The following is a 26,884-nucleotide window of genomic DNA, read 5'->3' as shown; positions in this document are numbered from 1 at the left end:
GTTACATCGTTAAATCTGCTTCCTGGGTTCTTTCAGTACCAGCAGGGTAAGTGGTGCAAATAAGGAGCTGACAGTGCTTGCTAGTGGGGAGAGTGTAAGAAACTGTATGACACATGCGTCTTGTGGGTATAGATAAACAGTACCTATGCGAAGAATTCACATCAGTGCAATGAATTTCCAGGGAAATTTGTAAAAAGCGTATTTATCATGGAATTTGTAAAATCAATCCACTGCTTGCATTATGTTCAGACATAGATTTTACAGTGGTAAAATCTGTTCCTTTAAAACCTACGCAAAATAAGTGCTATAAAAACCCTAAACTTTATTATGGATAGTATGCTCTTTATGAGCCCTAGGAATAGTTACTAATAGGGCTCATAAATAATATATTGCTCACATATATTCCCTTGAAACAGGTTATTTTGAAAGGCTATTTCTGTTATTTGTTGGTATGACTGGAACTGAGTATGTCTTCTGCTGGTAAATGTTTAGAAGCCAGGAGCTGGTTCTCTGATTTCCAGTTGTTGTCAGAAGGCTGCCTTTTAAATCGTGAGGATGCACTGGAACTGCAAATTAGGGAATCATTTTCACTCATTTCTTTGATCAGAAGTTTGACTTCTAAGGGCCCAGTTCTTTTGGCATGCCGCTGTTGTATCAGGGTTGCTGGGGAATTTTAAGTTACAGAGGTGTGAATGAAGCCAGAGTTGGACTGATTCTGTGCGTGCTCCATCTCCGTCCCCACACCTACTTACACACAACCCAATTCAAGTGTGCAAGTACTTCCACTGAAGTTAATTGGGCTACCTGTATATATAATTGCTTGTCAGAGCAGAGCTGACATTTACTGTATGTCATAAGGAAATCATCTTGTTCATGGTTAGAAACCATGCAGTGAGAAGTCTGTTTTCCGGAATGTAGAAACAATTATCACATATAAAGTAAAGACACCTCCTGTCAAAAATAGTCAGTATTGAATGAAGAACAATGCAGTATTTTGAGTGATATTTTTCATAAGTTGCCTGTCAGTGCAACAAGTAGATTCTGAGAATGTAATGAATGTTTTTAAAATTATGTAAGACAGCCTACCCAATGAAATCAAAGAAAAAGAAGGTAAGGAATACAAAATTATTTTCTTAGACATGAAGTATGCTAATCTAGCAATAGATTAGCTGGAGAGATATGTATCTTTTTTCCCTCTGGTATTTCTTACATGTGAGATATTGTTTATATATAAAGAAAATATAAAATCCCTGAGTCATAATGCACAAACACTTTTTGGGAGCTCGTATGTGGTCAGGGAGCCATCACTGTCCCACTTAAGATAACATATTGGCTGATGAATTTTGTACCGCGATTTGTATCTTTATGTACCCTCACTGTGGAGCAACATTATGTGAGTGTAAATCAGGGAGCTTAGTAGTAGTAGTACATCAAACTTATTAGTTATCTATTCCAGAGCTTTAAAGGAGATTAAATAATAGTCCCTTTTAATTTTACAGATGTGAAAGAGATCAAATTAGTATTCAGTGCTGCACAAGTCAGTAGCAAAGGCAGTATCTAAAATTAGATTTTCCATCTGTAGGTTTTGGGACATGCATGTGTTCTTATAAAAAGTACATATTTAACAGCAATTTCATTTATTTGGATTTTCTGTAGGGGAATGAAGGTGCTCATTCAGAACTGATGATGGCAATAATATGATTTATTTTTCAGTGAAACAGGTATTTCCTTTTATTTTTGAAAGAAAAATCCCCAACATAAATACTTGAATGTCACTGGTATGAAATTATTCTATGTCTCAAACCTGATTCCCCACAAGCAAGGGACAGGTCTTTGTGGATTGGTTATGGCACTGTGATTCTCTTCCCTCCGCAGCCATGACCCTGGCTGCTGAAGTTGGAGGACCTCATTCAGGAGCTATTTTTGTCTATGCAGCTGGCAACAGTCCCTGAGGGACTATCTGAGAATCAGTGAAATTCACTATAAATCAGACTAGTGCTTCAAGACAGGACTAAGGGAGGTAGTAAGTAGCAGTATAGGAACTGCCTGAACTAGCTAATGGCTCCTCCCTGTCTGGATCTCCCAGAGGAAAAATAAGCTTGATAATGCAATTTCAAATCTTTAATTCAATATTATAAACATCTTCAAATGTATGTGCTAAGAGTATTTTTTCTAAGTCTCTGGTTGATTTTCTAAATAAAAGCAACTTGACTGTCAGAGACATGGATTCTAGTTAAAACATAGAGAAGTTCCAGGTGCTCAGACCTTGGCTTAATATAATATGGACTTCGATGTCAAATTTATCTCATTCAGATTTGAAATGGTGTCTTAGAGTTTGTTCACTTGTTAAGACTTGAACTTTGCTGTGAAACTCTACAAACAGTCAAGTGTGAGAGCATTAGTATAAGAATATGAAGTATTTCTTATGGGTAGTTACAGGCAGAATTAACTGTCTCCAGAACATAGTGGCATTTCTGGCAAATGCAGAATGCATTTGTTTTCAATAGAGAGTATTATTCTTCCATCATGCAAATCCAAAAGGATTCAGCAATGTCTAATCAAACTGATTTCCTTTTTTCCTCAGATGAGCAAGAGTCAGTGCAGAAAAGGACTTTCACAAAATGGATCAATACTCACCTGGCTAAGGTAATATATGGCTTTGAAATTATTACTTTTTTTTAAATCAAACGCTTTTATCTATGCCTGCAGAGGCCTGGGAGTATAGAATATGTAAGATTTGGCTGAGCAGAATGGCATGAAGTTAAAAAGGGATCCCCATTATCTATACACCATGGAGGATGAATCCATTTCAGCATGATGGCAGTGAGCTGCAGTGTTGTGAGTGGCGTCTACAGGCAACTGCCCAGCTCCTTTGGCCAAAACTGAAAGGTAGCACAGTAGCTGCTATTTCAGCCAGAGGAAAGATTTGAAACTGCTTTCTATGAAACAGAAATATTAGCCTTATTACATACAGTGAATTTGAATAAAACTTGAGTCAGTTGTGTAGTTTGAGAGAGGCATCCTGAACTGTTTACAAATATAAATAGTGCTTTGTGAATCCAGTGCCAAAATAATTATCTGATGTATCTTGGGGTTTGTCATGAAACTATTGTTGCTTCTTCTTATCGCAACCTAAAACTCCTTTTTTGGTTTTAGCAGAATAATAATAAGACAATAATTTACACAGTTTAAAAAGTATTGAGTTACAACTGGTACCAACTTTAACTGACAACATAAGCAGTGAGATTTAATTTGGCATTTCCCGGAGTTTTCACACAGCATAGCTCTAACCATAGTTATCAATTAGTCCAGTAAATTAAAATATTTAAACACTAGAGGTGCTCTTTGAAATGCATATTTTAAAATCATGAAGATTAATGGACTTAAATTGGGCAAGGAATAGCTGCAAGAGCACTGCTTTACTTTCTGTGTAAGGAATTGGCTAATAATGCTCTCAAAAATGAACAGAGCAAAGCAGGAAGCCCATATAATGCTATATCATGTGATTTGGACTAATGAGACTGTATGGTAGAACAACAGCATTTATTTACATTACTGAGGAATGTAATTGAGGAATTTACAGTGAAAATAACTGCACTGACATTGTAAAATTCAACTGCAAAAGCAAGGCTTTCTTCAGGACTTATTGACAGTGGACCATCACCGGGAATGAGGTCTCTCCCCCCATTCTCTTTGGAATATTTGGAAAAGGTTCCCAAGCATCAGAGAACTTAAGCACTCTACATATGTTCCATTTACTTCAACCAAGATCGAAAGAAATTCAGTATTTGCATAAGTGTTAGGAAAGCAGACCATGAATATGTCTTAGAGGAGAAAAAGAAGTCTTATTTCATGTTTTTCTATTTCCTAATTGTATTGCATCATTAATAATTGGTCGATAACATCTGATAATAATTGACAATCATATATATGTATATATTGTTAATCATAGAATCATGAAATGGTTTACGTTGGAAGGGACCTTAAAGGTCATCTAGTTCCAACCCCCCTGCCAAGGGCAGGGACACCTTTCCACTAGACCAGGTTGCTCAAAGCACCATCCAACATGGCCTTGGACACTTCCAGGGAGGGGGCATCCACAACTTCTCTGGGCAACCTGTTCCAGTGCCTCACAACCCTCATAGTGAAGAATTTCTTCCTAATATCTAATATAAATCTACCCTCTTTCAGCTTAAAGCCATTACCCCTTGTGCTATCACTACATGCCCTGGTAAAAAGTCCCTCTCCAGCTTTCTTGTAGACCCCCTTCAGGTACTGGAAGGCTGCTATAAGGTGTCCTCGGAGCCTTCTCTTCTCCAGGCTAAACAACCCCAACTCTCTCAGCCTGTCCTCATAGGAGAGGTGCCCCAGCCCTCTGATCATCTTCATGGCCCTCCTCTGGACTCACTCCAACAGGTCCATGTCCTTCTTATGTTGGGGGCCCCAGAGATGGACACAGTACTCCAGGTGGTGACGCATGAGAGCGGAGTAGAGGGGGAGAATCACCTCCCTCGACCTGCTGATGACACTTCTTTGGATGCAGCCCAGGACATGGTTGGCTTTCTGGACTGCAAGCATGCACTGCCGGCTCATGTTGAGCTTCTCGTCAACCAACATCCCCAAGCCCTTCTCCTCAGGGCTGCTCTCAATCCATTCTCTGCCCAGCCTGTATTTGTGCTTGGGATTGCCCTGACCCACATGCAAGACCTTGCACTTGGCCTTGTTGAACTTCATGAGGCTCACACGGGCCTGCCTCTCGAGCTTGTCAAGGTCCCTCTGGATGGCATCCCTTCCCTCCAGCGTGTCGACTGCACCACACATCTTGGTGTCGTTGGCAAACTTGCTGAGGATGCGCTCAATCCCACTGTCCATGTAGCTGACAAAGATGTTAAACAGCGCCAGTCCCAATACCGATCCCCGAGGAACGCCACTCATCACTGGTCACCCCTTGGATATCGAGCCACTGATCACAACCGTTTGAGTGTGACCATCCAGCCAATTCCTTATCCACTGAGTGGTCCATCCGTCAAGTCCATGTCTCTCCAATTTAGAGACAAGGATGTCATGTGGGACAGTGTCAAATGTTTTGCACAAGTCCAGGTAGATGATGTCAGTTGCTGTTCCCATATCCACCAACGCTGTAACCCCATCGTAGAAGGCCACCAAATTTGTCAGACACGATTTGCCCTTAGTGAAGCCATGTTGGCTGTCACCAATCACCTTCTTATTTTTTATGATCCTTAACATAGTTTCCAGGAGGATCTCCTCCATGATCTTGCTGGGCACAGAAGTGAGACTGACTGGCCTGTAGTTCCACGGGTCTTCCTTTTTTCCCTTTTTAAAAATGGGGAATAAGTTTCCCCTTTTCCAGTCAGTGGGAACTTCACCGGACTGCCATGACTTCTCAAATATGATGGGTGGTGGCTTAACAACTTCATCCACCAATTCCCTCAGGACCCGCAGATGCATCTCATCAGGTCCCATGGACTTGTGCACCTTTGTGTTCCTTAGATGGTCTTGAACCCGATCTTTTTCTACAGTGGGCAGTTCTTCATTCTCCCCGTCCCTGCCTTTGTCTTCCGTGACTTAGGCAGTATGGCTTGAGCACTTGCTGGTGAAGACTGAGGCAAAAAGTCGTTGACTACCTCAGCCTTCTCCATATCCCGGGTAACCAGATCTCCTGTTTCCTTCCAGAGAGGGAACACATTTTCCGTAAGTCTTCCTTTTATCACCAATGTACCTATAGAAGCTTTTTTTCTTGCCCTTGATGTCCTTGGTCAGATTCAATTCTATCAGGGCTTTAGCTTTTCTTACCTGATTCCTGGCTGCACAGACAATTTCTCTGTATTCCTCCCAGGCTAGCTGTCCTTGCTTCCACCCTCTGTAGGCTACTTTTTTGTGTTTCAGTTTGTCCAGAAGCTCCTTGATCATCATGGCATTTTTGCCTGATTTCCTTATTGTTGGGACACATTGCTCCTGAGCTTGGAGGAGGTGATCCTTGAATATTAACTGGCTTTCTTGAGCCCCTCTTCCCTCCAGGACTTTATCACATGGTACTTTACCAAGCAGATCCCTGAAGAGGCCAAAGTCTACTCTCCTGAAGTCCAAGGTAGTGAGCTTGCTGTAAGCCCCCCTCGCTGTCCTAAGGATCTTGAATTCCACCATTTCATGGTCACTGCAGCCAAGGTTGCCCTTGAGCTTCACATTCCCCACTGGCCCTTCCTTGTTGGTGAGAACAAGGTCCAGCACAGCACCTTTCCTCGTTGGCTCCTCCATCACTTGGAGAAGGAAGTTATCATCAATGCATTGCAGGAACCTCAAGGATTGCTTATGCCCTGCTGTGTTGTCCTTTCAACAGATATCAGGGTGGTTGAAGTCCCCCATGAGGACCAGGACTTGTGACCGTGAGGCTGTTCCTATCTGTCTGTAGAGGGCCTTGTCCGTTCAGTCTTCCTGGTCAGATGGCCTGTAGCAGACCTCCACTATAATGTCACCTGTCCCTGCCCTCCCTTTAATCCTGACCCATAAACTCTCTGTCGGCTCCTCATCCATCCCCAGGCAGAGCTCCATGCACTCCAGCTGATCATTGACATAGCGCGTGACACCCCCTTCTCATCTCCCCTGCCTGTCCTTCCTAAAGAGCCTGTATCCTTCCATTGCAGCAGTCCAGTCATAGGAGCATCCCACCACACCTCCATGATGCCAAGAAAATCATAGCCCTGCAGGCATGCGCACGTCTCTAACTCCTCTTGTTTATTCCCCATGCTACCTGCGATTGCATAGAGGCATTTAAGTTGGGACCCTGAGGAAACTGGCTTACTGGCTGGAGTGGCTGGAATCCCTTTGTGCTGCTCTTCAGGTGCTGTCCTGCTGACAGAGCCTTCTCCAGGCTCTGGGCATCTATTGCTAGCACTGGCATCAAACTGGTAGAAGTGGGATCGATGGAGGTTCCCCTCCCCTGGCAACTTTAGCTTAAAGCCCTCTTCACCAGCTTGGCAAGCCTATGACCGAAGATGGTCTTCCCCTGCTCTGACAGACAGACCCTATCAGCCCCTAGTAGACCAGGTTTCTCAAGGTGAGTCCCATGGTCTAAGTAGCCGAACCCCTGGCTGTGGCACCAGTCCTGTAACCATTTGTTGACTCGCCAGATTTGACTGGCCCTTTCAAACCCCTTCCTTTTGGCCAGGAGGACTGATGAAAAAACTACCTGCACTCCAGGGTCCTTTATTGCCTCTCCCAGGGCTCTGTAATCCTTCTTGATACTCCTCAGACTGCTCCTGGCTGTGTCACTGGTGCCCACGTGAAACAGCAGCAACAGATAATAGTCAGTGGACTGTATGAGGCTTGGCAGTGCCTCAGTGACATCCATGATACGAGCCCTTGGTGAGAAGCACACCTCTCTAGAGAGTGGGTCAGGTCGGCAAATGGGTGCCTTCGTACCTCTCAGAAGAGAGTCGCCTCCTACTATCACCCTTCACCTTTTCTTAGTTGCACTCGTTGTTATATGGGGAGCAGATAGGGCTCTGCTTATACTTATATATAAGTATATATATGTGTGTGTTTGCTAGTTAATTTGCTAGTGATAACTAGTAATTTGCTAGTTAATTTGCTAGTAATAGCTGACTAATCCTTAGGAAGAGGCAAAGTCGTAGTGGTAGCTCAGTTATGATATTTTGCTCTGGTTCAAGAGTTGTGAACTCTGCCTTTACTGTACTAGACCCTTTGGGTCGTGAGGGCTCAGGTAGACCTTTTGACTTGTGTGATCTAGGCATATATTTCTTTAATAGGTCTGATATTGTAAAGGCTGATCAAATACTCACATTCAAACCAAGCAGTTAACCAGCCATAGCCCTCACTTGTAGCTACCTGAGCTACCCTGTAGCAATTGGTCTGTGTTAATGCAGCCTTTAACAGGAAAGTTGTTTCTATGATACTTTTATTGATGGCTGTCAGCAAGTTTGCCTCACTGTCTGAGTCAGATGTATAGATTAGCTGGCTCTGCTTCCCATTTATGCTGTTATGTTGCCACAGGAGAAGCACTGTTTATAGATTATCGAGATAAGACTCACAGAAAAGGAGTGACCCATGCCATTCAAATTTTTAAGTTTTGAAAGCTTAAGCTTTTAAATCTTTGTTAGTCATGTTTTTGGAAAGTGTGGAAATATGTTTTCCGAGTTCATCACAGCTGTAGGAAATACTGATGGGTCTGTGAAATGCTCAGGACTCCCCTTGCACTCGTGTTCCAAATTGTAACCCATAAATTCGATATTTAGGTTACTTGATTCTTGTAAAAGATTGTTGCGGTTTTTATTACATCAAAAGAAAGTGGAAAGCTGTAACATCTCCATTGTCTGGAGGGCTTTGAAATGTGGTAAGGAAAAATCCTGGAAGGAGACCCACTTTTAGGCAGCATTGTCTGCATTGTGCTCTCATCTTTGAACCCAAGAAAATGTGGAGCACTTGCCAAAACGGTACCTAGCGAGGAACACCTGGAGCGCTGGCCTCACACTGGTAGCAGAGAAACAGCAATACATGCTTCTGTATTTGGGCCTGTGTCTGATAAAGCCAGTGACGTTACACTGGGGTTAAATAACACGGAATGAGATGTAGGACCGGACAGGGTGCAGGTGCCCAGGTGCTGGTGGCCGGGGGCTGCAGGCCGGCCTCTGTGAGGGGAGGCCGGGGCTGCCCGGTGCCGGACACAGACGGTTTCAGCTGGCTCCAGTGGATCCACTGCAGGACACAGCTGAGCCCCTCAGCCAAGCTGGCGGTGCCTCTGGGAAAGCGTATTTAAGAAAGGGCAAAATGCTGCTCAGGCACTGAGAAGTGAGAGAAAAAGTGTGAGAAACAGCCCTGCAGACACCAAGGTGAGAGCAGAAGGAGGAGAGGAGGTGCCCCAGGTGCCCAAGCAGAGACTTCCCCGAGGCCCCTGGAGAGCTCACGCTGGAGCAGCCTCCTGACAGGAACTGCGGCCTCCTGAGAGGATCCGACGCAGGAACGGGGGAAAAGTGTGAGGAGGAAGGAGCAGCAGAGAGAAGCTGTTGTGGACTGACCACAACCCCCATTCCCTATCCTCCTGCGCCTCTGGGGGATAGAGGAGCTGGGAGTGAAGGAGTGAAGTTGAGACTGGGGAAAAAAGGGGTAAGTGGGGAGAAGGTGTTTTCAGTTTTATCTTTGTTTCTCACCATCCAAATCTATTTTAATCGGAAATAAATTAATTTTCCCCAAGTAGAGCCTGTTTTGCCTGTGACGGTAACTGGTAAGTGATCTCCCTGTCTTTATCTCGACCCACAAGCTTCTTCATCTTGTTTTCTTCCCCTGTCCTGTTGAGGAGGGGGAGCGAGAGAGCAGCGCAACCCACCACGAGGACATATAAGTGTTAGCCACATAATTATAGGTGAATTTACAGAGGTACTTTTTTCAAACGTGTAGCCTTTTTCTGCTCCCTTACTTCATGTGTGTGTGTGTTTATGCCAGTTGCCAGATTGCAGTTCACACTGTAATCCAAAATGCAATCCAGAGTTACTGTGCTGAATTTGACTCTATATATTCAGGCTTCAAAATTAACAGTAACTTCACTTCAAATTGGCTCTCTATTTCTTGGCTACTCTTATAAAACTTTGGGTTTCTTTCCTTTCATTTTTGGAGGAAAGTTTAATAGTTGCCATTTTTACTAATCTAGTAAAATTAGTAATGGAAAAAGTAATAGGAGAAAATAAGAAAAAACTTAAAAACTATAACTAAAGTATCCATAACTTTAACACCATGGCTATCTAGAGAAATGTTCTATCATGAATGACTTTGAATGTTTTTGAAAAGTGCTGGTGAGTAAACTACATGAAACCTCAAACCTAGGAGGAATTAATGTTTTCTAAGCAAAGATTGATGGGGTTTCCCTGTAGCAATTTGAAAGATGGGTTTACTGATGGCAAACGAAAGGAAACTCTAATAAAGGTAGTGTTTTTATCCTTATACTGTGTTGGCTGAGTAGAGCAAAGGAGGATTAAAAAAAAAAGCAGTTTCTGACATTGCAAAGGGTAGTGATCTGAAAGAAATGGAAATGCAGAACTAATTTGATTGTATTAGGTAGAACTGAGAACAATTAATAATTTGAGAATGTAAAGCAGGATGTGATAGTTTGTCAGGGGTTGATATGAGTGAAAGATTCTTTGCTGCTGATCTTTAAAATCTTAGTGTATGCTTTTCTTTTAAAAAGTCACGCTCTAATTGAAACAGAAGCTAATTCAGTAACTAAGTTAAGTCCATCAAGTAGATTAAAAAAACCCCATATCTGGCTTTTTAACTCTAAAGTTAAGAATGGATTTGAAAATATGGATACAAATAAATAAGAATGAACAAAAACGTTAAATGAAATGAGAGTACTGGTGAATTGAACTTTATGAAAGGGAGTAGGAGGGAGGTATGATTTTTTTATTCTCTCTTGCTCTTACAATAGAATGCTACCATTTCAAAATTATGTTTTCCTAATTCAAAGGTATATTCTTCCACAAGCAGAAGACAGGTAAAGGACTTGGCATCAGCTAATTATGTGACACCTCAAAGAAAGGTTGAGGTAAAAGAGCCCTAGCGCAAGGTGTGCTCTCACCCACAGGGCAATGTCCCACAGGGGACAAACACAGAGGTAAGAGCTGCAAGTGTGATAACTAACAGGTAGTATAACACAGCTTCATTTTTGGTCAGCTGTTAGCACTAGGCTGCATCTGTTCCTCTGCTGTCTGTCTCCCTAACCCCAGATGAATCCATTCTGTGATTCTGACTCAGGAATCTGATGAGACTCAGCAACTGGAAATGGTCTCTTTCCTCTGCCACCCACTTGCAGAAATTGGGACCAAAGCTACCAAATTAATATGATCTATCTTCTGGCCATCCAATTTAATTTTTGTGCATCTGTGCAGTTCTGCTAATGATAAATGAGATATGCATGGTTAACAGGACAAGAAGTTTTCTAATTGCATGTTATTTATTCATATTTCTCTAAGATTCTAGAACTGGACCTCCCTCTCAGTCTCAGCCTTCAAAGACAGAAATAATTTGAGTATGCTTCTGAGTATCTTTTGAGGCATCTTTTCAAAGTCTGAGTTTTAAATACAGAACAATAGTACACCAAATATGTCAAAAAGGAGACATTAGATCTATTCATAACAGCAAGTACTTAAACATTTTTCATTTCATTGCCTATGCTGATTTTTTAGATAGTGGATGAGATGAGTAAAGAAGATGAAAAACATGCCTCTGTAAAACAAGAGAGGCATATGCCTCTTATTGCCTTTGTCATCTTTGGTAAAATTGTTGGGAAACAGCAGTTTCAAAGCTTTGGAACACAGACCATAAATAACAACTTTTTTCCCAGGTGTAGGGATAACCTACTCACCAAAGTATTGTTGCAAACTTACCAAATAGAGTGAACAACAAATACATACTGAAAGAAATTATTATTTCTTTTGTATTTCCATTAATGCACTTATAAACAAAAAAAAAAAAAAAAAAAAGCAGAGGATGGATATCAAAGAAAAATAAAACTAAGAATGGGTGAACATTTTTAAATTATACTTATGCAATTTTTTCATAATGCTGAATTAAACTTGGGCATTAAAACTTACATTAAGGCTTTTGAAATTGCAAACCAGTATGTTTTATAGCAAAGAAAGGAAGAAAATGAAATGGGTATATCAAGATTTACAACTCACACACACAATGCTGTCAGCAATGGTAGTTTGTTCTTAGAATGTAAGTTGGTCTTCATACAAGAACCTCATCAATTTTCATCAATGAACTAAGTAATTCTGTGTCTTTTTGTCTTTTTCAAAAGGGAAAACAGAGGCTCCCAGTATCTTAGTCACTGACACAGAAAAAATTTAAGCTAACCTTAGCCATCTTGACTGAATTATGAGGAAAATCTGGCAGTTTTCTGCTCCAACAGTCCCTGTATGTTTTCACTAGTATCGCATGTAACCTCTAAACCTCTAAACAGTGAACACCGAATTAATTTGTGTGATGAAATGAATCATGTAAAACTTAGGGATGAGTCCCTCAGATTTTAGTCATAAAAATAGTCATTAACAGCAAGGAACATGAAAACCTTGCTTAAGTATTGAGGAATTAAATTGGGGCGGAGGGGTGGGCCAGCTATTACAGAGTAACTCTGGAATTTCACATTCTCCTTCCCGTTCTCACACGTATGTCCCTGCAGAGACAAATTCAGTAGTTACACAGATTTGTTCCTGTTTGTGCATGTGGATAGGTTTTCACACATTTTTTCAGCAGTTTTTGAAACATTATTTGAAAATTAGTGTAGCAAAGGTAGTTTCCAATGTTTGCCTTCATTATGATGCAGATACAGTTGTTTGTATGGTATGATTTACTCATTAGAGAAGTACAGGGTGCAAAGAAAAGATTCCTGTAACAAACGTGCAAATGAGAAATGAAATGCAAGGAAAAGTGTTGCAATAGAAGAGTGAAGCTTAGCAAATATATGTTGGTTCCATATCTGAGATTTGGATTTTACAAAACTTATTTTACTGTGTCAGAGGAGGAATGTCTAGAGATTGCAGGTCTATTACAAGTCTCTTTTTCTGAGGCTTATCAGTGAAATACTTTTCATATGTACTGATGTTCAGTTCTTTAAATAATTCAGAATATTTCCTGAACACTACAGCAAATTAGGTAAATCTGTAAGAGCAACAAGTTTAAGCAAAGCATTTCCTCATCAGTTCCCATTTGTGATTAATTCTAAATACAGTTATTTAAATAAATATTTAATATGGGAAAGATCTGGTTCATTAACCTTTAAGATTAATTCCCAATTAATTCATATTCCTCCTACAGAGCACATGAATTTACTTGTACTGAGTGTGCCTCCCTCTTTGTGACATGACTGTTCCTAAATGTCATTGTCACTATAAACTACACTACTGTGATTGCATATACTGCAATAAATGAGAGTTTAATAGAATACATGCAATGCAGTATGTAGTGCATCATTAGTATTATTTTGCTATTTTGCTTTCTTGAAGAAGCTTATGAAAAAACAAAATTAAATACTAAGGCATCTGAAATCTTAGTGTAGACATGACAAGTGGTAGACTTAATGTCCGATTGTTCATTGAAGCATATTCTGAGTTCCCCCAAATAATTTTGTTCAAGGAGTTTATAACTAACAGGTTTTCTTTAATATTATAGGATTTTGAGAGGTTCCTTCATATACTATTTGAATGTTCTTTTTTTCTGGTTTAAAAAATTACTTCATTAAATTTTTTGCACAGGCTTTGCAACATTCAAAATACAGTCTCTTAGGATCATTGCAGCTGACTGCATTGCTAGAGCTATACATTTACATGCAAAAAGCCAAAATCTGGAGTACATTCAACATTTTCAAGATCACAAAATTTTAAGTTAGTTTTCTTTCCCTGCTTTTACTGATTTACAGTTAGTATTTTGGCAGTGCATTAAGGCAACTAAGTGAATAGGTGTTAAGTCCTGTAGAGTCTCTAGAATAAAAAGTATTCAATAGATTTTAACTGAATACAGCTTTAAAAAACTACTTTATTCTTTGGAGGTTAAGTAAGCATTGAACAGCTTCACTTTCCCCTTTGATTTCATTCGACATTATAAATGTAGCCTAGTGGTAGGTATTTATTTATTCCGACAGAAGATGTGTTAATCTCAGTAGGGGATCTGCCTGGAAAAACAGTCAAGTAGCTTGAGCCATACTGTGCGATGCCCATATACAATAAATAAGGGTGTATGAACTTCTCAGTATCAGCTAGTGTATGTATATCTTCCTGAATTGTCTTGTCATGTAGAATGAGATTGGCATCTACGGAATCCTTATGTAAAAGACAATCTATTCTTCTATATATGCTACTAAAAGTATAATTCATGCCATACTTCTGAGAGAGACTGGAGTTATAATAATAGGATAAATTCTATGCTCTGTGCACAGAGTAGTAAAAAAAAAAAACTATTTATGAAACACAATGAAAGTCCTACCTCCTTGTAACATCTTCATGGTAGTGAAAAATATATTATAAAGCATAATATGCAAAATGTTTTTGGCATAATTAACTAATATTCCTTATTAGGAGTCTCATACAGGAGATCTTGTGACACAGCCGTTGTACCTGCCTTCTGTTCCTGTTTTATTGGTGTTAACATACATGGTGTGTGGTGCTAACACTGGCAGTGTTTGTAATTATGCAACCTTCCAGCAACAAAAAGTACATTTCAGCCTGCTGATTTATGGACAATTGTGATTCTCGCACTTCAGAGCAGCAGGTCTTATTAACCTTGGTGTAAGTCATTTGATGGTTTCTTTGTTGCTTCTCATATTATTCAATGCTTTCTCATACTTTCCCTATTTTTCCCCAAAACAATATTAAATTCATGTTGAAAGGGAAGTACTGTAGGCGTTAATTTACCTGGATGATGTCTTCAGGGATACTTTTACTGCTTTACCTTAGTACCATGCCTCAGTTAGGGTGCAAATCTAGGTTTTGTAACTACTGTCAGTGAGGAGTGACCAGTGAAGGGTGGTTCAGAGCAGGAGCTTCACATGGGCAATCAGAGGTTATATCTACAGTGTGAAGCTATGCACTGTGGAAACCAGAGGTGCTTCCCAGACTTGGTTTGCATATGAATGCCAGATGACTTTTCACTTCATGTTGGGATGAGGCAAATTCTGGCCTGTACCCTGATTTGAGAGTAAGAATACCAAACCACTCAAGCTAGAAGGGAGCTTTGCGGCACTCAAACAGGTCATCTGATAGCCACGTTATGGACACCAGGGTTGTGGGGCACTGCAAATCTCACTCACTCTTCAATTTAAATGTATGCTGAATCACCCTCTATAAGAACCTGTCTCTCCTCATTACTGTAGATTGAGCTTCAAGAGACAAACCTCATGACTGGGGCATTTGGATAGGTGGTGAGATTTTTTAGGACTTCACCCACCTCCTGTTGGATTAGGATGTCAGCTGCTATAATCCTCTTTTGTCTTTATAGCTGAATTATTTTAGCACAAAATTCTTCAGTATTATATCGTGCGGTAATACTGATAAAACCAAAGCTGCTCTGAACTTCAAACAGGAAATGATAACATAGAAGGTGAGGAAAATTAATTGCATTTATGTCAACTGCCTGTGATGCAAGACTGGGACAAATTAATCTATGGTGACCTGTTTGCTCCATTGATTTCTTTGGTGTTATATTAAGGAACAACATGATCCATTATCTATTGCGTTGCTAGGAAATAAAAAGAACTATGATTAAATATACCCTTGTAATGAGTTGTAATATATTGTAATGCTTTATTTTATATACATGAGAAAATAGACTCTTCTATTATTGTGGCTATTAGAGCACGTCAAATCTCAGATGAAGTCTGCTTTCAGCAGAGGAGTTCTTTTTCCACTTTATGCCAAAATTATGTCTCATTGAAATATTAGTTCGTCCAAGCTGAACAATGAAGACAGGGTGTTTTGATTTTGGGAACTAGAAACCTTTGCTTTCTCCTGATTTGTTATAGCATTTCTACCTTTTCAAGAGCAGTGTTTCATTTGTTAGGTTCATCTTTTCAAATCTATGTTTCTACAAAACAGAAGTAATAGATCAAGTACATTCATGTTTTTTCAGAAGCACTCCAAAAGTAAATTATTAAACCTAAACTAATTCCAAGAATTTTGTAGTCTGATCATCATTTTAGTGAATTAGCAGGTATAAATATTAGTATTATGTGAATGCTGACAAGCTCATGGAAGCTAGAGGGTGTTTATTTTATTTATTTCAGCTGGACCAAGTTTAAACTATGTTTCCAAGACGTATTTTGTGATCATTAAAGTACTGACCAGCTGAGAGCCATAGTTCCCCAAACTGGGATGTATTTAAGAAGATAAGAGTTTGATGATGTGACCTTGTTACTCAAAATCCCTAAAACATCATCTGTTTACAGATTTTTCAGTATTATCATTGTTGTGTGTGCAAACGTAAAGACATATGTTAAGCAATTTGTCTTAAGTAGAAGCTGACACAGTGCTAACAGCACTGGAAGCCTGCAAGGCCTGGAGGAGAAGAGAGAAAATACAGCAACTTAGTGTAACAACTGTCAGCTGTGAGAAAGTAGCAGCATTGCTCAACCAGCCACACTGCTTTAGGGATCTTTCCTTCATACAGCTCCTTGTATTTCTCAGACAGAGAGAGTGAAATTTCTGTGACATACTTAACACTAGGCAAGATATGCTGATAGATTGAAATGTGACTGTAATAGTACATCTGTAAGTTGTGCGTATTTTATAGACTCATATGCAGTTGTTGGTGTGTTTCTTTGCTTGTTTTAGGGAGCAGGAGGTTTTTCCGTTGTATCATTAGTGGCAGAAAGCATCTAGTGTTACAATCCTGCGCCATAAGCGTTAAATAGTTAAACAATACGGTGGCAAAGCAATGGTTAAGTGATACATTGATATTAAACATTATATAACATAAAGAAGGGGACCAGCCATTTTTTGTGCTTCTGTTTGAAAGGAAGGGAGGTAGGATGTAATGCTGGTGAACCTTTATAATATCTGAAGTCTTCTCCCTTTTCAGCGCAATCCTCCCATGCTGGTGAATGATCTGTTTGAAGATATCAAAGACGGGGTTATGCTAATTGCCCTTTTGGAGGTTCTTTCAGGGCAGAAGCTGGTAAGAACTTCCTTCCTTTTGAATATACAAGATAGTTGCATAACTTCTCTAGGATATAATTTTCTGATATGTTTCTATATTTGAATACTGTAAAAAACCTGACTGCTACATAGCAAAATAAGTTTATTCACAGAGTGGGCTATCTGGTTAAAAAACCAAAAACAAAGGTGATTACAGACTGACATTCTAGATTTTATGCATTTTCTATTAATTTTATCTTACTAGTTCATGAAAGTTGCTTGTTTGTGTTAGTCTTTGCAGTTTATCTGGGTGTTACTACTATGACACAAACAATGTCTAAACTGCAAGCTACTTCTATACATCTTGAAGAAATAATGACAGTCTTGTTAAATTTACGGCTTTCTCTCTGAAACAAAATTGTGAGCCCTCAAATTTTATGGGTTCTTATATCAATTTACCTTGACAGCTGCTCTGCTGCTCTAAAGAACCTTAACTGATGCCAAATGGCTTTTTCACAGCCAGGTTGTGTGCAGAGGCCACAGTGTATACATGGCAAATAGACTGTCTCTTGGAAGCCAGGCTAGTTTTGTGCATGTGATGTGGAAGAAAAATGAAAAGGTTTTAGGCCAAGGGCTCTCACTTTTTCCAAAGCAGCTCGCAGATCGGGTGGCAGCATCTGAAAGAGTAGGGCAACAGTCCATCATTTGGCTTGCTCTAGGGTTCAGGTGTTACCTGGTCCCTCACATGCAGGCAGTTTGCAAGTGCCACACTTTTGCCCCTTTTTCATATTTCACCTCTGTTTTGATTGCAGGCGATACCCAAAATTAGGTAGTAATTCAGACTGCAAGAGTGATTTTACCGTAAGATGGGAAAAAAGCTATACTTTCAAGTGTGTTTTTGCTCAGTTGAAACGTACCTATTTCTGTTTCTGTTCGTCTAAGACAGAAAGTCTCCCTCTTGTGGCAAAACAGAAGTAGTAAAACAGGAAAAAAATTGTAATGACAGCACCTGTTACAATGAACTTCATTGGATTGTATCCTGCCTTCATTAATTAGTGAAAGACAAGCGATATCACAGAACCAGCATAATGTCTGGTTAATTTAAAAGTCATGTATAGCAGAATATGATATTCTGTAGTAACTGCAAGAGGAAGTTCAGAATCTACAGCAGGCCTTTTTTAAATCCATTTGCAAGTTTATGAACACGAATTTAAATGATAGTAGTGGTATATTTGCATTACAATATAAGATTCAGTGGGGACTTTATTTCCACTGTAGAGTGTTAGAAGCCTAGGATGTGTTCTTGATTTAACTCAAAGAATTCTGTTTCTTTTTACCCTACGTGTCTGAAGTTCAGCAAAATTCATTGTTCAATGAGGGTTTGTGATCATTGGGTTTTTTATCACCAATGAGGTATTAGGCAGAACGGATAAAAATCCTCTAGGTAAAATGTCTTCACTGCAGACTGATTTTTAAAAATAACAACCACGTTGACTTCTCCTTTGCAAGCAAAAATATTTTACTGAGAGAATGTTGCCTTCTCTCAAATATATATACGTGTGTGTACAAAAAGAGAAGTAGTTTATTTTACATAAGAAAAACAGTTCTCTGATTTGGTAAAGTTCATGGGCTGAAGCTGACAGCTTGCATCCTGAGATTATTAAGACATCTTATAACTTTTTACTAATAGAACCATCACAGTTATGTCCCTGCTGTCGCTCCTCCCTGTTAGTATATGCAAAAATAGAATTGACTGTTCCAAGGAACATTTTAACATGTAAATCAGACTAAGTTATGTACATAAGCATTTATAATAATCTGGAACTTCATTTTTTGCAGCAAATTGGCATAAATCTAATTGGAGTTTACACTGTTCTTTCTCTTTAAGCCTTGTGAGCAGGGACGTCAGCTGAAGAGAATTCACTGGGTTGCCAACATTGGCACAGCTCTTAAGTTTCTAGAAGGAAGACGGGTAGGTTTGGTAGCACTTAGTCCTGTTTTTTCCTTATTTTTTTCTTTCTTTCCTTAAATATATGGTTTGTATCCACCTATCTGTTCTTATCCTCCAAATCTGGAGCTATGTACGCAGTCTTCAGTTTCTATACAGTGCCTAAAAGTTGCTGTAAAGTAAAAAAGCAAGTTCCAACACTAATATGTAGCAACCTATATGGTAAAAGTTTTCTTTTTTTTTAAAGTTAGAATCACCTTGGATGATCTCCTTCCCTTTTTTTTTTTTTTTTTAATGTGCTCTTCAGCTCCTCATGTTCCCTACTTTCCTGTTGCTGTTCTCAGCAAAGAACAATGATCTTCAGTTCAGTAGAGGCATTCCTTTATAATTAAAAGAACAGATTTATGGACTTCACTAAGTTGTACATGCAAAACTCTACTCCCTGAAAATATAGACATGAAAATTTAGAACAGTGTGACCACTTATTAGCTTGGCAGGACTTCAGACTAATTCCTTGATTGATTCTGGTAAAGTCAGTGCTGTGGCCATTTCAGAAATGAAACAAAATATTTTATAAATTTAACATAAGACAGAAAACCTAAAAGGTCAATGTGATCTAGGTATGAATATCAAATAAAAGCAATCTACTTCTACCTTTTTTCCTCACTTTTCTCTCTGTATTGTAATGGCTTGTACATGGTTTTTTATTAGATTACAGATATTTTGTTCTCCTAATTTCTGCATTTTAGTTCAATTTTTCTCAATGCAGATGTAACACCTTATAAATTTTATGTCTCCACAGTGCTGTACACCAGGAGCTGTTGGGTTTTGGCATTCTTTCCCTCTCTTTAACCCTATGGCATCTTTATCTAATTATATTTCTCTTATATGGGAAACAATCTTAGCAGATGCCTATAGAAAGAAATCTATAAGAGAACTTTTTAAAATTGAAAAATGTATAACCAAAGCAAAGACAAATATATTCCCAAAGGAAAATTCAGCTTTACCTCACAATTTCACTAGTTTATGTAGTACAGTTTGTTAATACAAAGCATATCATATGCAGCCTGAGAGTGGAGGCTTAGATACAAAGAGAGCTGCTTTCTGGTGAGACCTGTATAAGGTAAGACAAGGCTGGGGTGAAGAGCAAAAAACTTATGCTTCCCTAGTCTACATGTCACAACATAGTGGGTGACCCGAACTTTGAATGACCCAGCTTAGACCCCAGGGATAATATAGCAGTGCAGCTAGATAACTGACCCTGCTGAGGATCAAGATAGATTGACAGAAATGGAGTACCGTGGTTTTACTTGCAATAGCTGAGTGTTTTTGTCTGGACTTTTCTTAGTTATTTTTGGATTTAATTTGTATCAATATGCCAGGTTTTCTTCTAGAGGAAGCTGGAGATACGCAGTGTGTCAGGTAGATTGGTGTGCATTAGCAGGTTGTCTCTAGGTTTAATCCAGCCTGAAGGATGCATCTATCCAGTCTGTCACCCTTTTTCTCCCAAAGGAGGTGGGGATGCTGTTCAGACAAAAAATGCCTCTTCAGTAGCTGAGTGCAGTCTCTGGTCTGTACTCAATGGTGAACGAAGGGATAAAGGTCTGTGTGTGGAGCGCTTTGGGGAGTGCTGACAGGGTCTCCTTCTGCCGTGGGCTCTCCCATAAGTAAAGTTTATTACATGTTTAATCATCTTCCTATTTTCACTGTCCAAACAGACTTCTGCAAATACTCCTGCTATACTGCAAAATGCAGCTGGCAATTAACAGATGTCATTCTGGACCAAACTGTTTTTTTCATGGTTCTGAAAAGTTTATTTTGTATTTTTAGATCCATTGTAATGGAGTATAAGACAAAGGTAACAAAATAACTACACTAGATAGGCTATGATGTGAACAGTAGCCTAATCAGAAGCTTTAGCTGAGTCCCTGTAAATCTTTTGACCTGTAATACGTGTAAGGAAAACCTCACTTTCTAGAAAAAGAAAAGCTTTTGTTGGAATTGGTCCAGCTGACAGAATGAGATTCTTGTATATTTTTCTTTAGGTAAGTAATTGAAAATTTTCCTTATTGATTGGTAGAGAAGCAAGTAGAGCTTTGCCAGATTTCTTGGAGGAGAAGATTGGAGATATAACCTGTGGGGATTTCTCCTCTGCCTCTTCCCAAGCAGCCTGTGGAGTTTCAATTCTGAAAAGAGCTTCACAGCTCTGAACAACATTTTTTTTGTTTGCTCTGGACATTATCTAGTGGGTTTCCAGCTCCTGATTCAGAGAACTGCAGTCTTTTCTCTGTCTTGGGGAGACAAATTAGGTCACCTAAAGTAATTCTCCTGCTTTTCTTTAACCTATTCTCCCAGGTTTTTCCATAACCTTTGTCCATGAACAAGCTTGCAGTGCATGAACACTTTAGCAGCTCTTCATATTTATATCACAATTGATGGCAGACTCTTAGTTTTGTTGAGGAAATAAGTATTAATGTATTTGCTGATTTTCCAATACTACCTGTTTTCTTCCATTCCCTTGAGCATTATCTACCTGTTAGTTTCTTTATGACATACTCTTTAGCCCCTTCTTTACTGCCTTTTATCTTATGAGCTTATTTTAGGGTGATACTTTATTCACACTATAGATTAGCATTTGGGAGTTAAGAGTCATGGACTCTGTTCCCATTTCTGTTGAAACCCTTCATGTGACCTTGGATAACTCATTTTTTCCAACTCTTTTCTTATTTTAAAAGAATTGTAGTCAGGTTTGTCTTGCAAGGGAGTCTTAATCAGTGGTGGTAATATCCTTTACAATAAAAGGCTCTCTGCTGGAAAATTGTGGCATTCTTTTTTCCCTTGTCTTTCTTTTATGCTTTCTCCCCTCCCTTTCCTTTTCTTGTTTATTCTTAAACTCTCTTTTCTCTTTCCATTCCAAATGTATTAGAACTACAGCAAGAAACCCCTGCAAAATTTAAAATCTGTTATGGAGTATTTAATTTGCTTTCCTTATTAATTGTGTTGTAAGATGTGCCAAAAATGTTATTTCTTTGCATTATAAAATTAACTTAATGTATTTACCTAATAATTAATTATTTAAAACTTATTTTTGTATCATCTTTTTCCCTTTGCTTTTCATGCTAGTCCATATACAGAGGATCTCCGGTTTGTACAATGGTTCTATGCAATTTTTATTGTTCTTTCTGCTTGAAATTAAGTATTTTTTCTATGAATAATAGCACGCAATGGTCTTAAAAATCTTTCATTACCTATACTTGTCTACAAAGTGAAATTGCAACATTCAATGATTTTTTTAATTAAGAAACCTGTTATTTGATTGCAAAAATGCATTAAAAATATAAAACCTATTTGAAATGCATTTCATAATTGTTATCATTCCTTGTGGGTGGTGACAACACATGTTTTCTTTCCTATATAGATCAAGCTTGTCAACATAAACTCAACTGATATTGCTGATGGCAGGCCTTCTATTGTGCTTGGCTTGATGTGGACAATAATTTTATATTTTCAGGTACCACATTTTTTTATACTTCAGTGTAACTTGCTCAAGTAATGGTTCAGATCATCATTTCATATGAACTGGTGCAGTTCCAGTCTTTCACTGTAGCTAAGTCACTTTATAATTATCTGAGAATCTGATCCTGAATAAAGCAACAGTTGATGGCAGGGGTGCTTCACATTGGGTAAAATTAGATACTTGTCTTTGGAATAGATTGGTCTGGACCTAGAATGGAGTTCCTTTATCACTGGAACATATTCTTCCACTTTCTCTGAAGAATACAACAGAGCAACAGAAGAAAAGAATAGAATTGTGGTTTCTTGGTAGAAGTACCTTTGTCGCCCTCAGTGGTGATTGTGCTGTATGTCTAATTCCAGTGCACTTGATGTCGGACAGTAATTATTTTCAAACAATACATGTAAACATTCTGATTTCACTGAGAGATACAGATATTTGCAAGGACAAAATTTAACTGTGAATGGTGTAGATTGAGAGGGGTTTGAATTTGTAGAGGAGAAATCATTTGCATCCTGTTCAAGTTAGGTGGGAGGGAAAAATAGTTTTCTAAATCCGGTCCATGTAAGTTAACAAAATGAGTCACTGCTCAACAATTAAAACACTGACTTAAATTTTTGCTGTTCTTTATGGAGTTCTTTGGCTTTGGCTCTCTTGTGATGTAGCTTTCATGTCTCAGGGATGCTGTTCTCCTAAGCACCAACCAGTGTGACGCCTCAATGGTTCAGATCTCCTTCTCAGAAGAAAAGTTAGCCAGAATTATATTAACATTTTTATTTTGATTTATAGCTCACTTAGATGAATGGGGAAAATTATGCTTCTCAGAGTTACTGAAACTCTAGTTCTCTGCATAACTTTTTACTTGGGTCATTTTTTGAGCTTTTCTTTAGTTGTCACAGGCAGATACATCATTTTAACATGAATGAAAGCAGAAATGCATGAGAGCTGTGGTTCTCATGGTGGCAGACTCATTCTGTGAGGTGACAAAATTTCATTTTTAAAGTAGACAGCATAGACAATCTTGCAATGTCCTCTGGATATAACTTTTTCAAGTTAAAGAACCAAATTGTTAGTCAACTTGATGTTCTTAAAAGGGTCAAGTTAATGATTTTCATTTGATGAGAGGCATGATGCGAATAACTGTCATACACCCTCAGCAAGCACTACTAATGAACTTTGCCTGCAGTACATTCACTATTCCTTCACAAGGTACCTCTAAGCAAAGCCAGAAATGAATTTGTGCCAAAATGGTACAATAGTAAATGAAGAACTATCCAGATAAGATCATTGAGGTCACTTCCATTCTTTAACTGAATAAGCCTCCTCTGAAATTAGTGGATTGTTTTATGATTTGAATTCAAGCTAAATGTAAGCCGTTGTCTCCTATTTAAATGGTAATTTGTCATAATAGATAACATGATGCACTTGCATATTATTGTAGCTGTAGGGTGTCAAGAAAGGCAATGACTGCTAGACATCTTGTACTTCTGAAATTAAGACCATCATCTGGGCACATACATTAGCATTTTTGAAGATACTTTAATGTACAGTTAAATAAAACACAGCATGTTAATCACAGCTTCTGCCTACCTTAGTTTTGTCAGTTGTGTTAGTAAATTACTTAAGAAACTGGTGAGAATTAAGAAGACTGTCTACAAACAGTCCATTAACATTTTTTCCCAACAGATTGAAGAGCTTACCAGCAACCTCCCACAGCTGCAGTCATTGTCTAGCAGCGCTTCTTCTGTGGAGAGCGTTGTCAGTTCAGAAACTGCGAGTCCCCCAAGCAAACGGAAGGTGGTAACCAAGGTCCAAGGAAGTGCCAGGAAGGCTTTGTTAAAATGGATACAGTACACAGCAGCAAAGTAAGTAACCTAGAAATGAACTGAATTTATATCTTAAGTGCAAATTTTTCTTCAGATTCTAAACTCTCTGTTGGCAATTGTCCTTTTGCTTTGTATTTATATAGCACCTCCCTGTGATCATATTCTTTTTGACAACCAAGGCTGCAAAATGTTACCACCATACAACAAGCGAGTAATAAAAACCGATTTGCGTTAATTTTACCTGCAAACATATTTTATAGTTTCTGAATAACGAATGGGATTATCTTTGACAGAATGAGGAACTGAAAGGGAATTAGATGTCTGAATGACAATGTATTAGTCCTGCTGCCAAAACACTCGATGTGACAATGAAAGTCCCACACTGACTTAGCATTCCTCAGTGACAGAGCTTGTAGGAGCACTAAAATCTGGCACTTGCTGTTGAAAGGCAGGTGATGAAAAATTATGAATATCCTTCTGCAGTTTTGTGATACAAGGGACATATTACTACAAAAATTGCCCTGAATTTTCATTCTTTTTAATCCAAGTTATTTTAGAGTTATTTCTTGCTATGTCTTGCTAAGTTAAGAATTTTCTCCTTTATTTGGTATAATTATGCTGTGTTTGCTCTGTTTCCAAAAAAAGCATTAAAAAAAGCATAAATTAGATCAAAGATACAATAGTAGTTTGATAGCTTCCACAATAAGAAAATTAAAATAAAAGACATAAAAGAATAAAATGGATTTATTGGTTCAAATTAAGGAATCACTGCTATTTGAAAAAATGAATTGTGCAAAATGTGGAAGAGAAATGGCCAGTTACAGAATGGTGCCTCAGAGAAAAGAAATAAAATTGTAAAGATACAGACTTTCTCCAGTTCTCCAATAAATAGGTAGAATACAGTAATTTACAGTGCAATACAGTCTAATTTGGCATTGTTCCTATTGCACTGTTATCAGTAAGAGACAGGCAACTGAAAGTGGTCAGTTGCAATTTCCAGACATGTAAACAAACAAAATACAAACAAAGAACAGGTTCATAAATGAAACTGTCAACATTATGGAGAAGAGTAGGTGAAATGTGTCGAAAGAAGCCTAGAGGAAGGATGGTACACTTTGCCTAGCCCTGCTTCATATTGTAATTTGCAAGGGCTTGCTCATTAAAGTCAGTGAAAGTGTCTCACTGACCACAGTGAGCTTTGAATGAAGCCTTCATTCAAAGTTACTGATGCTGTGAACCTCCCAATGACAAGACTACCTTAGTGTCTAAGTGTGTCCTCAAAGGAAGTTTGCATGCTCAAAGTAAAAAACAGTCTTGCAGTCTGTGGACCACCATACCTTTCAGAATTACTTTTAAAAGAAGCAGTCAGAAGTGTGATTCAGTTCTGATTACTTTCTCATTGTATATTGCTATTTCTTGATCATTTGTGTTTATTTTTTAGTGGATGCATAAGTGTTCTGGGTGTATGAAATTATAGTATCACTCATGCTTTTGGTAAGAATATAAAGAAATTTGTGTATTACATTTTCACCTGAACAGCAGTGATGTCACTGTTCATGCTTTCATTTTAAAAGATAACAGATTAATGCAGTCTTTTTTTTTTTTTTTTTTTGGTATGATACTGATGTTCCTAACCAAACTGCAGTAGTTACATTGGAGGGGGATATGAAGTGCCTTATAGTGAGGGAGAAAATAGTGACTGGAGCTGCATATATCCACAGACTCTGTCTGTGTCATACAAGAACCTTAAGAACCTTGGTGCACTTCATTTTTTCAAAATATCATTGGCTTATTGCCACTAGCAAGCCCAGTGGAGACAAATATAACAAGTGTGTGACAAAAAACTCTAGGAAATGAATTTATGCAGTGGATGGATGGAGCTGTAGTCAACCTGATTAGCATTGCAGGAACAACAGGTGGTTTAGGTTTAATGATGGGTGGCCACTGGGTGGAGCATCCTGTCTCTTCCCCTATTTCGTCTAGTCCTGATGTTGTTGCAAGTCACTTTTTTTTCTTTCATATTCTTTAGGCAAGTTGGAATTGAAATCAAAGATTTTGGACAAAGTTGGAGGAGTGGTGTTGCATTTCATTCCGTTATTCATGCTATCCGCCCAGATTTAGTGGATATGGAGAAAGTGAGGGAAAGGTCAAACAGAGAAAACCTGGAAGAAGCCTTCACACTCGCAGAAGCAGAACTAGGAATTCCAAGGCTCCTTGATCCAGAAGGTACCAAATGCACAGTTGAAAATTTTTTTAACTACTTCCATGGGTTAAATCAGATGTGCTATTTCATAGTGTTTAGACATTTAAGTAGCATTTTGTGACATTCAGCTAAAAATATACTGTGTTCTATACTTGTCTAGACGTGGATGTCGACAAGCCAGATGAAAAGTCTGTCATGACCTATGTAGCCCAGTTTTTGAAGTACTATCCTGATCCTCATCATACAGTGACTGATGTGCAGGACAATGATGTAAGTTTCTCTTGCATGACTATATGAATCAGTTTATCATGAGGGGGGCTTTATAAATATGTTTTATAGCTCTCATAGTTTATTATGTTTCCTTTTGATGAGCAGTTCAGGTGACAAGCAAGCACAATAAGAAAACTGGGAAAGATGAGCTGAGAATAAAAGAACCAGTGTTGCAGATGTTTACTAGTAGATGGAGAAAATAGAATGGTGATCCTGCAGACGTTTTCCTATTTTCAGCAGTAGGAGCCAAAAAGAACACAAACAGTTATTGTAGATAGTAGCAAACCAATGCATCCTGGAGTTCCCTAAGAGGTTTTCAAGCATAACACCAATGAGATTGCAATAATTTTTTACCTGAAGCAATGAGTCACTTCTGTTTCTATCACGCTGGGTTTTTGGATAAGAACAAGAATAGCCCAAGAGATTGCTTAGGTATAGTCTTTGGGCTTTTAGACACGGGAGGCAGTT

General features: G+C 38.7%; 1 protein-coding gene across 1 annotated transcript in view; it reads left to right on the top strand.

Annotated features, from left to right (window-relative positions):
- The first annotated feature begins 2,630 nt into the window (after window positions 1-2,630).
- The window catches only part of LOC104264024 (nesprin-1-like), a 231,113-nt gene continuing 206,859 nt past the window's right edge, over window positions 2,631-26,884 (top strand). Inside the window, exons 1-7 of the mRNA XM_059828180.1 lie at window positions 2,631-2,646; window positions 16,600-16,695; window positions 18,544-18,627; window positions 22,022-22,114; window positions 23,804-23,982; window positions 25,973-26,169; window positions 26,307-26,416. Of these exons, the coding sequence (XP_059684163.1) occupies window positions 16,612-16,695; window positions 18,544-18,627; window positions 22,022-22,114; window positions 23,804-23,982; window positions 25,973-26,169; window positions 26,307-26,416 (747 nt within the window). The 5' untranslated portion in view covers window positions 2,631-2,646; window positions 16,600-16,611. The remainder of the gene's footprint in view (window positions 2,647-16,599; window positions 16,696-18,543; window positions 18,628-22,021; window positions 22,115-23,803; window positions 23,983-25,972; window positions 26,170-26,306; window positions 26,417-26,884) is intronic.

This window comes from Gavia stellata, chromosome 2 (genome assembly GCF_030936135.1).
Source record: "Gavia stellata isolate bGavSte3 chromosome 2, bGavSte3.hap2, whole genome shotgun sequence".
NCBI classification, from domain to species: Eukaryota; Metazoa; Chordata; class Aves; order Gaviiformes; family Gaviidae; genus Gavia; species Gavia stellata.
The sequence above is the reverse complement of the archived record's forward strand: the minus strand, read 5'-3'. Positions and strand labels throughout refer to the sequence as shown.